Source organism: Procambarus clarkii, chromosome 23 (assembly GCF_040958095.1).
Source record: "Procambarus clarkii isolate CNS0578487 chromosome 23, FALCON_Pclarkii_2.0, whole genome shotgun sequence".
Lineage (NCBI taxonomy): Eukaryota > Metazoa > Arthropoda > Malacostraca > Decapoda > Cambaridae > Procambarus > Procambarus clarkii.
This window is the reverse complement of record NC_091172.1, coordinates 22,659,753-22,673,659: the sequence shown is the minus strand read 5'-3', so window position 1 is coordinate 22,673,659 and position 13,907 is coordinate 22,659,753. Positions and strand designations below refer to the sequence as shown.

Genomic DNA, 13,907 nt, shown 5'->3' with positions numbered 1-13,907 from the left:
CAAGTGTTCCAGACATTTCGGTTTTGAGAAAGCTGCTAGATACGTCTATATCCCAGGCGTATTCTGGCCACTATAACATCACATTGCCGGGTTCTTGTTCTATTAGTCCCATATGTGAATGTCTCCTCACGATATCTATCATAATATTTAATGCTACAACTTTCAGGTCTTTGAGAATTTGTTAGGTCGGTGAGATCTTCACCGACCGATCTTGAGATGAAACACCCATATCAATATCTACCACTGGTTTTCTACAGGCTGTCTTTGCAAGCATATCAACAGTGTCATGCTAGTGGTGAGAGAGAAGGGGCGACCAGAGCTCTCTGGCCTAGATAAAGGTGGTGGTGGCAACACCAGTGATGAAGGTGGTGATGGCAACAACAATGAACAGGGAGCATGAAACACCACTAGAAGCCAGCAACCATTGTGCTCTCGTCTTAGACTGTACCTGTGAGAGTCACCACAAGGCTAGGAGTCAGTGTCACCACAAGGCTAGGAGTCAGGGAGAGTCACCACAAGGCTAGGAGTCAGTGTCACCACAAGGCTAGGAGTCAGTGTCACCACAAGGCTAGGAGTCAGGGAGAGTCACCACAAGGCTAGGAGTCAGTGTCACCACAAGGCTAGGAGTCAGGGAGAGTCACCACAAGGCTAGGAGTCAGTGTCACCACAAGGCTAGGAGTCAGTGTCACCACAAGGCTAGGAGTCAGTGTCACCACAAGGCTAGGAGTCAGGGAGAGTCACCACAAGGCTAGGAGTCAGGGAGAGTCACCACAAGGCTAGGAGTCAGGGAGAGTCACCACAAGGCTAGGAGTCAGTGTCACCACAAGGCTAGGAGTCAGTGTCACCACAAGGCTAGGAGTCAGTGTCACCACAAGGCTAGGAGTGAGGGAGAGTCACCACAAGGCTAGGAGTCAGGGAGAGGAGAGTAGACTAAGTAAACAACGGGAGAGTAAGACAGTAACTGGGAAAAGTGGACCTGGAAGAGAAGCTTAGGGGAAGACAGCTATGAGTTAACTCAGATATGCAAAGAGGCTGAAGAAAGATACATATCAACAATAGAGGAAAACCGTTGTTGGAGGGACATACCAACCCATGGTTCGCCAGACAGTACCAAGAAGTAAAAATTAAAAGCAGGAATGGAAAAAATACTCAGGTCAGAAGAGAATCGGATGTATCAGAGCAAGGAACAAATACATAAATATATAAAGAATATCAGAAAAAAATCTGAAAATAACATTGCCTCCAAAGCAAAGTAGAACCCGAACTAACTTGGTCATATACGAGAACATGACGGTGTTTCTAATCTCTAGTTTCAGTGTAATGACTCTCAGTGCTAGGACTCCTAGTGTTAGGACTCTCAGTGTTAGGACTCCCAGTGTTAGGACTCCTAGTGTTAGGACTCTCAGTGCTAGGACTCCCAGTGTTAGGACTCCCAGTGCTAGGACTCCCAGTGTTAAGACTCCCAGTGTTAAGACTCCCAGTGTTAAGACTCCCAGTGTTAAGACTCCCAGTGCTAGGACTCTCAGTGCTAGGAGAGGAGGTAACCCAAGACAACAGACCGAACAATACTGATGTACTAGCAGAGGAAGAAGACAACTAGCAACACTGAGTGAAACTGAAGCTGCTGTACTAGACAGTGTATGACTTCGGGTATCACCAGGCGCGGCACAAGGCCCGCAGTGTACCTCAGTAGTGGAAAGTAGGCCTACGCATGTCCGTTTTGCATTTTTCGAGGGACACTCGTAGTCATACCTGTTTTTCGTTACTGTTTTGAGGGGACACTAGTAGGTCTACCTGTTTTTCGTTACCCCAGCGGGTGATTGCCTTATAGTCCATGAAATCTCGCTCAAGGGGATTAAAAGGTCCCTCGTAGCCACACATGTTTCTCGTTACCCCAGTGACCCATGCACAGGCATGGCTAATGGTCAATGACGTCACCAGCTAGCCGCTCAGCGTTCCTGGCACAGGCACGATCAAGGTGATTAAAAATCCGGTCTATGAGTCGTGTGTTTTGCGTTACAAAAGTGACCCTGAAACCTAATGTAAAATACCATCAACCCTAGTCTATTTTAAATTTCATATTTACTTCCAACCATCGGCCATTGCATGTAGCAAAAGGGGGAGCAACACAGAGCAAGAACTATCATGTATCTCAGCGTTCTCGCCTTGTTACCAAACCAGTATTACCCAGGTCTTTTTCCTAAAAACTTAGCCAATTTATACCCATTGTTTCGTGTTCTGTCTCGTATTGGGTGTCCCCTCAAAACTGTAAAGAAAAACAGGTAGGTCTACGCGTGTCCCTGTAAAAAAGCAAAACGGACACGCGTAGGCCTACTTTCCACTACTTATCTCCACCTCTTATCCGTAGCGAGCATGGGAAATTCTGTATATACAAATAAGTACATGGATTTTTTTTAATAGTTATAATTTATAACTGAAAAACATAAAAAAAAAAAACAATATATTTACGACAGCACGTGCACCATCCTGTACACGTGGAGTGACGTACAACACGTGTACAACACGTGTGCCATCCCGTACACGTGGAGTGACGTACAACACGTGTACAACACGTGTGCCATCCCGTACACGTGGAGTGACGTACAACACGTGTACAACACGTGCACCATCCTGTACACGTGGAGTGACGTACAACACGTGTACAACACGTGCACCATCCCGTACACGTGGAGTGACGTACAACACGTGCACCATCCCGTACACGTGGAGTGACGTACAACACGTGCACCATCCCGTACACGTGGAGTGACGTACAACACGTGTGCCATCCCGTACACGTGGAGTGACGTACAACACGTGTACAACACGTGCACCATCCTGTACACGTGGAGTGACGTACAACACGTGCACCATCCTGTACACGTGGAGTGACGTACAACACGTGTACAACACGTGTGCCATCCCGTACACGTGGAGTGACGTACAACACGTGTGCCATCCCGTACACGTGGAGTGACGTACAACACGTGTACAACACGTGCACCATCCTGTACACGTGGAGTGACGTACAACACGTGTACAACACGTGTGCCATCCCGTACACGTGGAGTGACGTACAACACATGCACCATCCCGTACACGTGGAGTGACGTACAACACGTGTACAACACATGCACCATCCCGTACACGTGGAGTGACGTACAACACGTGTACAACACATGCACCATCCCGTACACGTGGAGTGACGTACAACACGTGTACAACTCATGCACCATCCCGTACACGTGGAGTGACGTACAACACGTGTACAACACGTGTGCCATCCCGTACACGTGGAGTGACGTACAACACATGCACCATCCCGTACACGTGGAGTGACGTACAACACGTGTACAACACGTGTGCCATCCCGTACACGTGGAGTGACGTACAACACGTGTACAACACATGCACCATCCCGTACACGTGGAGTGTCCCGTACAACACGTGTGCCATCCCGTACACGTGGAGTGACGTACAACAAGGAGGGTCAATAAGTAGAAAACTCTGAAGAAAACAAAATATGGAAACCACCTCCGTCCAGAACTTTAAGACATGATGAGTGTCAAGAAAGTTACATAAGAACACAACAACGAGGCTGTTATGAGGGGCATGACAGCCTGTTCCTCGCCTCCCCGTAGTCACTCTTAGGTAATTACACCGCCACACCTGGCAAAAAAGAGCCATATGTATGTGTGTGCGTGTATATATATATATATATATATATATATATATATATATATATATATATATATATATATATATATATATATATATATATGTCGTACCTAGTAGCCAGAACTCACTTTTTGGCCTACTATGCAAGGCCCGATTTGCCTAATAAGCCAAGTTTTCCTGAATTAATTGTTTTTCGACTACCTAACCTACCTAACCTAACCTAACCTAACTTTTTCGGCTACCTACCCTAACCTAATCTATAGAGATAGGTTAGGTTAGGTTAGGTAGGGTTGGTTAGGTTCGGTCATATATCTACGTTAATTTTAACTCCAATAAAAAAAAATTGACCTCATACTTAATTAAATGGGTAGCTTTATCATTTCATAAGAAAAAAATTAGAGAAAATATATTAATTAAGGAAAACTTGGCTTATTAGGCAAATCGGGCCTTGCATAGTAAGCTGAGAAGTGCGTTCTGGCTACTAGGTACGACATATATATGTGCGTTCTGGCTACTAGGTATGTCCATATATATATATATATATATATATATATATATATATATATATATATATCTGGTAAATGAGTAAGCGAGTGGCTATCTGTGCGTGGATGAGTAAGATGATGTCCTCACCTAATGGTGCTTGCAGGGGTTGAGCTTTGGCTCTTTGGTCCCGCCTCTCAACCGTCAATCTACTGGTGTACAGATTCTTGAGCCTACTGGGCTCTTTCATATATACATTTGAAATTGTGTATGGAGATATTGTGTGTTATTGTGGATGAGGATCATTGAGTGCTTGTGGGGTGCGTGGATGAGTGAGTGCGTGGGATGAGTGGGTGGGGTGCGTGGATGGGTGGGGTTCGAGAGTGTGTGTGGAGGTGGTGCGTGAGTGAGTGTGAGAGGACCAACTCCGGCAGAGGGCTCCACCCGGGACAACGTGCTGGGGTGAGGACCCCAGCGGAACTTTCCACCTGCCTCCCCTCTCTCTTACTCTCGCTCGCACGCGCGCGCACACGCGCACACACACACACACACACACACACACACACACACACACACACACACACACACACACACACACACACACACACACACACACACAACAGTATTACAATTTTGACCTATAACAAAATAGTACATTCATATTACTTGAAAGATACATAAACTGTGGTGAGAGTGCCTGCCACTGCCTTGACCACTACGTGTGTAGAATAATAAACCCCACAATGAGTTAGGAAAACAGTATATGTCAAACATAGATAGTGTTCTTGAAAGATTCCCCCACTTTGCACCCGAAAGATAACGTAACTTATTGGACAGCACGATAACGTAAATTTCAGGAGTTGACAAATGATAATCTTCTTGTTTGATAAACTGTTCACTTGAGACAGTTAAGCAAGTCCCAGCTGTGTCTGGGTACAAGTGACAGGATGAACAACCCAGCGGGTTTTCTTCCTATTGGGAAGTGTTGTACATGCTGCTATGGCGGTATGTCCACTCACATGATGAGTGGCGCTGCTCAATACTGTCACTATGGCGGTATGTCCACTCACAGGATGAGTGGCGCTGCTCAATACTGGCACTATGGCGGTGTGTCCACTCACAGGATGAGTGGCGCTGCTCAATACTGTCACTATGGCGGTGTGTCCACTCACATGATGAGTGGCGCTGCTCAATACTGTCACTATGGCGGTGTGTCCACTCACAGGATGAGTGGCGCTGCTCAATACTGTCACTATGGCGGTGTGTCCACTCACAGGATGAGTGGCGCTGCTCAATACTGTCACTATGGCGGTGTGTCCACTCACAGGATGAGTGGCGCTGCTCAATACTGTCACTATGGCGGTGTGTCTACTCACAGGATGAGTGGCGCTGCTCAATACTGTCACTATGGCGGTGTGTCCACTCACAGGATGAGTGGCGCTGCTCAATAAATTCGGCTCTCGGGCCAAAATTTCAATTGACCACTATGTATTGTAAAGTCAATTACATGTAAAAATTAAATAATAACTAATGTGAACATGACAGAGTCGCGAGTGTGTCACTATACACATTCTGTGAGTAGTAGCTTATTGAGCACCTCACACTCATCCTGTACGTGAGTGCTAGTTTATTGTGAACCCTATATTCATCCTATGAGTAATCCCCCATACTCATCGTGAGAGTGTATTGGTAGTTTATTGTAAACCCCATATTCATCCTATGAGTTGTAGTCTACTGAGGACCCCATACTCATCCTGTACGTGAGTGGTAGCTTATTCACCCCACACTCTGTGGTGCTACACACTCATCCCGACATGGTGCCTTCTTTTGGTAATTTCTTACTTTCTCACGCCTTACTCATCCTATGAGCGGTGGCGTAAATGAATCACAATGAACACAATCAGAACTCGCTGGACGCTTGACATTAGCTTTTACAATATATCTACATCCCTTATAACTAATTATAACGACATCTCGTAACTAACGTCAGACACTCCAACTGCTACCAGTGACAACCTATGATCCTATGAAAGTAAGAACAAGGATGAACAAGTGAACAAGTGAACATCTCAAGTGACAGGATGAACAACCCAGCGGGTTTTCTTCCTATTGGGGAGTGTTGTACATTCTGCTATGGCGGTATGTTCACTCACAAGATGAGTGGCGCTGCCCAATAAACTCGCCCCTCGGGGCAAAATTTAAAAAAAAAATTAATTTAAACGTATGATTACGCATTGGAGTTACGTTATTTTGTCAATACGAGTTGGTGCTGGGCCTTCACCAATATTTTCCTCTATACTAGTTGAGCACACGACTGAGACGTTCATCAAGCAGATCGTCGAGGACGCCGATGGTAGTGAGCCAAGTAGTATAGTGATAGCCTCGTGCAGTGATCTCCGAGTACAACCACTACACACACTCAGTGATGATGCTCCTAGGAGTGTGTGTGTGCTTCACCTCAGGTGTATCACTACCAGTCCTATGTCTTACTACACACAGTCTACCAGTCTGCAATAGTATAGTTAATTTATTTATGTATCCAATACTTATACTGTGAGTAGTAGTGGATCCCATACTCATCCTATGAGTGTTAATGAACCCCCATACTTATCCTGAGTGTTGGTGAGCCCCATACTCAACCTGTGAGTGTTGATGAACCCCCATACTTATCCTGAGTGGTAGTGAACCCCTTACTCAACCTGTGAGTGTTGATGAACCCCCATACTTATCCTGAGTGGTAGTGAACCCCATACTCATCCTGTGAGTGTTGGTGAGCCCCATACTCATCCTGTGAGTAGTAGTGAACCCCATACTCATCCTGTGAGTGGTAGTGGACCACATACTCATCCTGTGAGTGTTGGTGAGCCCCATACTCATCCTGTGAGTGGTAGTGAACCCCATACTCATCCTGCCCGTGTCGGTGAGCCCTCATACTCATCCTGTGAGAGTTGGTGAACCCCATACTCATCCTGTGAGTGTTGATGAACCCCATACTCATCCTGTGAGTGGTAGTGAACCCCATACTGATCCTGTGAGTGGTAGTGAACCCCATACTCATCCCATGAATGTTAGAGAACCCTCCCCCCCCCCATACTCTAGTAATAGTGTGCCCAGTACTCATGCTGTGAGTTGAACTAGTGGACCCTATACTCATCCTGTGGGTGGAAGTGAAAAAGATTAGAGGCACATAATGGGTTCAAGAACTGGCCCCCAACAATTCATTTAGCTAAGCAAGTTAAAGTCTTATCAGCAAATTAAATAATAATATAATGTATATCAACAAGAGTTCATATTGTCATGTCAGGCGGCTAAGGAAACCTTTTCCGAGAGCTTCGACCGAGCGCCGTCTAACCTGAACCTTCCGAAGGGTCGGTGAGCGAGGTTACCAGTAAAGGTTGGAATGCTGTGCCAGCCGGACAGTGAAAGCGCCTTTGTGAGTCGCGTGGGTTGTCTTTATCTTGACTGGTAGAGGCAGGGGGAGATTCCACTAGGCTTCGTAAAATGCTGTTGCCTCGTAATTCCCCTCCCCTCCACCCCCTACCTCCCTCCCCCCTCTCTCTCTCTCACTCTCTCTCTGCCTTTGTGTAATACAGGTGCAAAGAAGGTATTTAATACAACAGTAACAGCTGTTGAACAGCTTTTACTGTTCAGGGGCCAGATTAACGAAGCAGTTACGTAAGTACTTACGAACATGTACATCTTTCCTCAATCTTTGACGGCTTTGGTTACATTTATTAAACAGTTTACAAGCATGAAAACTTCTCAATCAACTGTTGTTATTGGTATAAACAGCTACCTGATGCTTCAAGCTCATTAACTGTCTAACAATTGTAAACAAAGCCGCCACAGATTGAGAAAAGATGGACAGGTTCGTAAGTACTTTCATAACTGCTTCGTGAATCTGGCCCCGGAACAACGCCCGTCGTCACGCAGAACACAAACGGCGACAGAAGCTTCTACTCAGCCCACCAACGATGATACATGTTAACCAAACGCACGAAAATGCATGATTTAAGTTGGTAATGTTGGAGAAAGCATAAGACCAGAGATGGCGCCTCGGGTCTGGTCATGCTGACCAGCCTCAGACTCACTCGTCCCTGATTGCCATCCGCCTTCCTCAGTGATCCTTCCAGATTATCACGCAGAACAAATAGATGCTGAAATGTTGTCACATTTCGTGTCAACGCATCATTTGCTGTGTTGCTGCTTTGTATTGGCACACGTCCGTTGATACACGTCCGGTGATACACGTCCGTTGATACACGTCCGTTGATACACGTCCGGTGATACACGTCCGGTGATACACGTCCGGTCATACACGTCCGGTGATACACGTCCGGTGATAGCTCGACTCGTAATCTGGTGACCTCTTAACCGACCTGTATACAACAGCTGGTCTCTGATATATATACATATATATATATATATATATATATATATATATATATATATATATATATATATATATATAACTGAAAACTCACACCCTAGAAGTAACTCGAACCCATACTGCCAGGAGCAACGCAACTGGTAACTACAGGATGCCTTAATCCGCTCGACCATCATGACCAGACATAAGGAAGTGATAGCCGAAGCTATTTGAACCACTTCCCCGCCGGCACTCGGATGGTAATCTTGGGCATAGCATTTTATCAAATCACCTCATTCTTTGGGGCACACATGAAGAACACAAATGCGAACAAGCCTGAATGGTCCCCAGGACGCCTTAAGCGGATTAAGGCGTCCTGTAATACCAGTTGCGTTGCTCCTGGGAGTATGGGTTCGAGTCACTTCTGGGGTGTGAGTTTTCAGTTGCATATAGTCCTGGGGACCATTCAGGCTTGTTCGCATATATATATATATATATATATATATATATATATATATATATATATATATATATATATATATATATATATATATATATATATATATATATATATATATATATACAATATGTATATGCAACCCACAACAAGCTGACTTAATTCCTGGGTTCCTACTTACTACAAGGTGAACAGGTGCATTAGATGATAGGAAATGCGCCCAACTATTTATGTCCCGCCCGGGATTCGAGCCAGGAATTCTCGAGTGTGAGTCGAGAACGAAGGCGACTGTACTACCGGGACCCCTAAATAAATACTTATGATATGTTAGAATTTAAAACAATATACACAGAGATATTGAGGCCATTACAGTGACATTGTAATGGCCAGTATAACGGAGTAGAATAGTACTCTATAGTATAGACAAGTAATAACAACCATTGTCTAGGCGACATCACCGTGACATCACCAGTGCAACATCAGGCAACATCACCGTGACATCACCAGTGCAACATCAGGCAACATCACCGTGACAAGGTAACTGAGGAAAGGAGGATAGAAGCACAAATCAGTGAATCTGTACGATGGTACAACATGGTTGCAGCTGGCAATCCCAATCATTATGGACGAAGAGGAGGAGGACGCGGGAGAGAATCAGTAATAGCGAGAATCCGTCTTGGATACAAATATCCATGGAGATTCGGAATGGAAACAACAGTTGAGCATCAGAGTTGCAGAATCTGTGGTGAGAGTGACGGACACCGCCTTGACCACTACCTGAGAGACTGTGGACATCTAAGAGCCATTAGAAATATGTGTAGAATAATAAATGATGATTTCCTAACCCACACTGAGTTAGGAAAACACTATTTGTCATATATAGATACTGTTATTAAAAGATTCTCCCCATTTTGCACCCGCACGATAACGTAAGCTTTTGAGGGTTGACGAATGTCAACCCATCTAATAATACTTCTTTATTTTATTGTATTTATTTATACATAGAAGAGTTCTTACATTCTTGTAAAAATGTTAGTGGAGCCAAGTATAATATATCCACTAGTACACCATAGCGTTTTGGGCAGGTCCTTAGTCCAATGTCCCCGGAATACGATCCGCCAAATCATTAAACAACGAGGCACCCAATTACTGCTAGGTGAACAGAGGCTATAGTTAAGGATTGGCGCCAAGTAAATCCTCCCCGGCCAGGATAAGAACCCAGGCCAAGGCGCTGGCGAAACGCCAGGCGAGTGTGTTACCACTTCGCCACGGGGGACTGCTTAAAATACACGTCCGTAAATACAATAAAATTACTTCTTGTTTGAGGAGCTGTTCGCTTGAGACAGTTAAGCAAGTCCCAGCTGGGTCTGGGTACAAGTGACAGGATGAACAACCCAGCGGGTTTTCTTCCTATTGGGGAGTGTTGTACATGCTGCTATGGCGGTGTGTCTACTCACAGGATGAGTGACGCTGCCCAATACTGTCACTATGGCGGTGTGTCTACTCACAGGATGAGTGGCGCTGCCCAATACTGTCACTATGGCGATATGTCCACTCACAGGATGAGTGGTGCTCCCCAATACTGTCACTATGGCGGTGTGTTCACTCACAGGATGAGTGGCGCTGCCCAATACTGTCACTATGGCGGTGTGTCCACTCACAGGATGAGTGACGCTGCCTAATACTGTCACTATGGCGGTGTGTTCACTCACAGGATGAGTGGCGCTGCCCAATACTGTCACTATGGCGGTGTGTCCACTCACAGGATGAGTGACGCTGCCTAATACTGTCACTATGGCGGTGTGTTCACTCACAGGATGAGTGACGCTGACGCAACCCGTCCTCGACTCAAGTCCATTACATCCAGCGGTCGACCCCACAGACGCATTCATAAATTTTAATATGCTGTTCATTCATAACGGGAATTTTCTCAAGTATAAATTAATATTATAATATATTAGCATATTGTGCATATATAGGCATAGGTTAGGTTAGGTGTTTAGGTTCTGTTGGCGATTATTTGTATTTGTAGTACGTGGGTGAAGCATTTATAGCGTTGTGATTCGAACAAAATTCGTCAGTGAAGCACTTGTTCCGGATATGTTCGAACGTCAGCAGTTGTGAGTCGTGTGTAAATCGCTTTTCATTCATAAACAGGGGGTTTGGCCGGTGCATGGAATCACTTTTGGATCTTTGTTTGGAGGACGGGTTGCGCTGACGTCCACTTCCCCCACCACGCCGAGTACTGTGCAGTCACTTGCTAGACCCAGAGAAGATTGGAGGTTTAAATGGATATGAATGATCGAGGTTGATGACTTGCATCCTGCAGATCCCCCCCCCCCCCACCACCCATCCACCCAACACGGTCAAGTGGCAATGATGCAACCCATTACCCTAGCTACCAGCCCCCAATACCCTCCCACCAACCAGCCTTCCCCTTCGTATAATGCAACTCCCCCGCACACCGGTCCCACCTCCCCACACCCCACCCCGCCACACCCCACCTTCCCACGCCTGCCAACCTTGCCTCTGATCTACTGGTCTGTGCCTGGAGTCCTCTTGCTGCTGTCATATCCGGCCATTCACCAGCCCGACCCACAACCAAGGTGACGAGGTTTGTACGTGGTGTTTGTTTATCACTGATAGGACCACGTGGGTTTGTTTATCACTGACAGGACCACGTGGGTTTGTTTATCACTGACAGGACCACGTGGGTTTGTTTATCACTGATATGACCACGTGGGTTTGTTTAGTTTGTTGATGAACAGATATACCCAATTATGTTTCTTGGATTAATACTGACGGAACCATACACTTTAATACTTACGGAACCATACACTTGAATTAATACTGACGGAACAATACACCGTGTGACGTTTGTTTACCACCTGCGGGAGGCCACGTGACGTTTGTTTACCACCAGCGGGAGGCCACGTGACGTTTGTTTACCACCTGCGGGAGGCCACGTGACGTTTGTTTACCACCTGCGGGAGGCCACGTGACGTTTGTTTACCACCTGCGGGAGGCCACGTGACGTTTGTTTACCACCAGCGGGAGGCCACGTGACGTTTGTTTACCACCTGCGGGAGGCCACGTGACGTTTGTTTACCACCAGCGGGAGGCCACGTGACGTTTGTTTACCACCTGCGGGAGGCCACGTGCGGGTGACGCAACAGGTGGGTCTGGCCGCCCCGGCCCACATAGCTGGCAACAACGGCACCTTTGGCAGCTGGAATAAGTGAGAGTTAGCTGAATTAATGGGACCATCCTGGCTGCCATTTTCACTGGTTCATCTCAGTACACTCCCACGTAAGGTAGGGTGTACGTCCCATGACAGGTGTACGTCCCATGGCAGGTGTACGTCCCATGACAGGTGTACGCCCCATGACAGGTGTACACTCCATGACAGGTGTACACTCCATGACAGGTGTACACACCATGACAGGTGTACACTCCATGGCAGGTGTACGTCCCATGACAGGTGTACGCCCCATGACAGGTGTACACTCCATGACAGGTGTACACTCCATGACAGGTGTACACACCATGACAGGTGTACACTCCATGGCAGGTGTACACCTCATGGCAGGTGTACACCCCATGACAGGTGTACACACCATGACAGGTGTACGCCCCATGACAGGTGTACACTCCATGACAGGTGTACACTCCATGACAGGTGTACACACCATGACAGGTGTACACTCCATGGCAGGTGTACACCTCATGACAGGTGTACACTCCATGACAGGTGTACACACCATGACAGGTGTACACCTCATGACAGGTGTACACACCATGACAGGTGTACACTCCATGACAGGTGTACACTCCATGACAGGTGTACACTCCATGACAGGTGTACACACCATGACAGGTGTACACTCCATGGCAGGTGTACACCTCATGACAGGTGTACACTCCATGACAGGTGTACACACCATGACAGGTGTACACTCCATGACAGGTGTACACACCATGACAGGTGTACACCCCATGACGTACTCCCAATTGAAGTATATAATCATATACTATGTATCCAATGCTAAATATTAAGATTGTTTAACCTATAATAACGCATTTTCTACTCTCTCCCACAGTAAGCGTTACCATCTTCTATGACAAATATATAGGTTTCTACTGTCTCCCATAGAGCATATTCATGTTCAGGCTCTTTGTGTCTCCCACAGTAAGTGCATGGATTTATATTATCATACCTAGTATGACTGTAGGTATAATAATTATCTATGTATTCAGTTTCCGTTTTCTTCTAAACATTGTTTAAATATCCCTACTTTTTTACAATGTAAATGTTCCTATTCTTTCTCATGTATATACGGGACGTTACGTAGTGATAGGACATTGAGACACACAGTCAATGAAATATACGTAGCTGTCACGGCTGCCAGGAAAATGATAGATTGGTTTAAAAGAACTCCTCAAACAAGAGATGCCAGACCAATGATAATACTTTTTAAGACACTAAAGCTCTCTAGGGAGGAGTATTGTTGTCCACAAACAGCCCACATTCGAAGCTGGAGAAATTGTTGACCTGGAGAATTTGCACTAGAAGTCTTTTATTGCCAAATCCATTCATTAAATCATTTAAATTGTTGGAACCGCTTATGATTTCTAAAGATATAATTCTGATAGCACAGGATAGAGAGTTTTAGTTAGTTTCGTTCATTTATTATGTACCCCATACCCATCTTGTGGGCGGTAGTGGAAAGGGTTACAGAGGCACATAATGGGCTCAGGGACTGAACCCCATAATTCATTTACCTAAGCAAGTTACCATTCCCCCTCCCCTTCCTGTCTACTAGCTCACCACGTTCCTGTCTACTAGCTGACCACCTATTGTTATCGGAAGTCCTGTCCTTTCCAGTCCCTCTCCCCCCTTCCCACCTGTCTCCCCCTCAC

At 45.9% G+C, this 13,907-nt stretch overlaps 1 protein-coding gene across 1 annotated transcript in view; it reads right to left on the bottom strand.

The window, feature by feature from the left end:
• Positions 1-8,477, bottom strand: part of LOC123763870 (integumentary mucin A.1-like) — a 33,578-nt gene extending 25,101 nt beyond the window's left edge. The window contains exon 1 of the mRNA XM_069329725.1: positions 8,253-8,477. Within this exon, the coding sequence (XP_069185826.1) occupies positions 8,253-8,477 (225 nt within the window). The remainder of the gene's footprint in view (positions 1-8,252) is intronic.
• Positions 8,478-13,907: the final 5,430 nt, after the last annotated feature.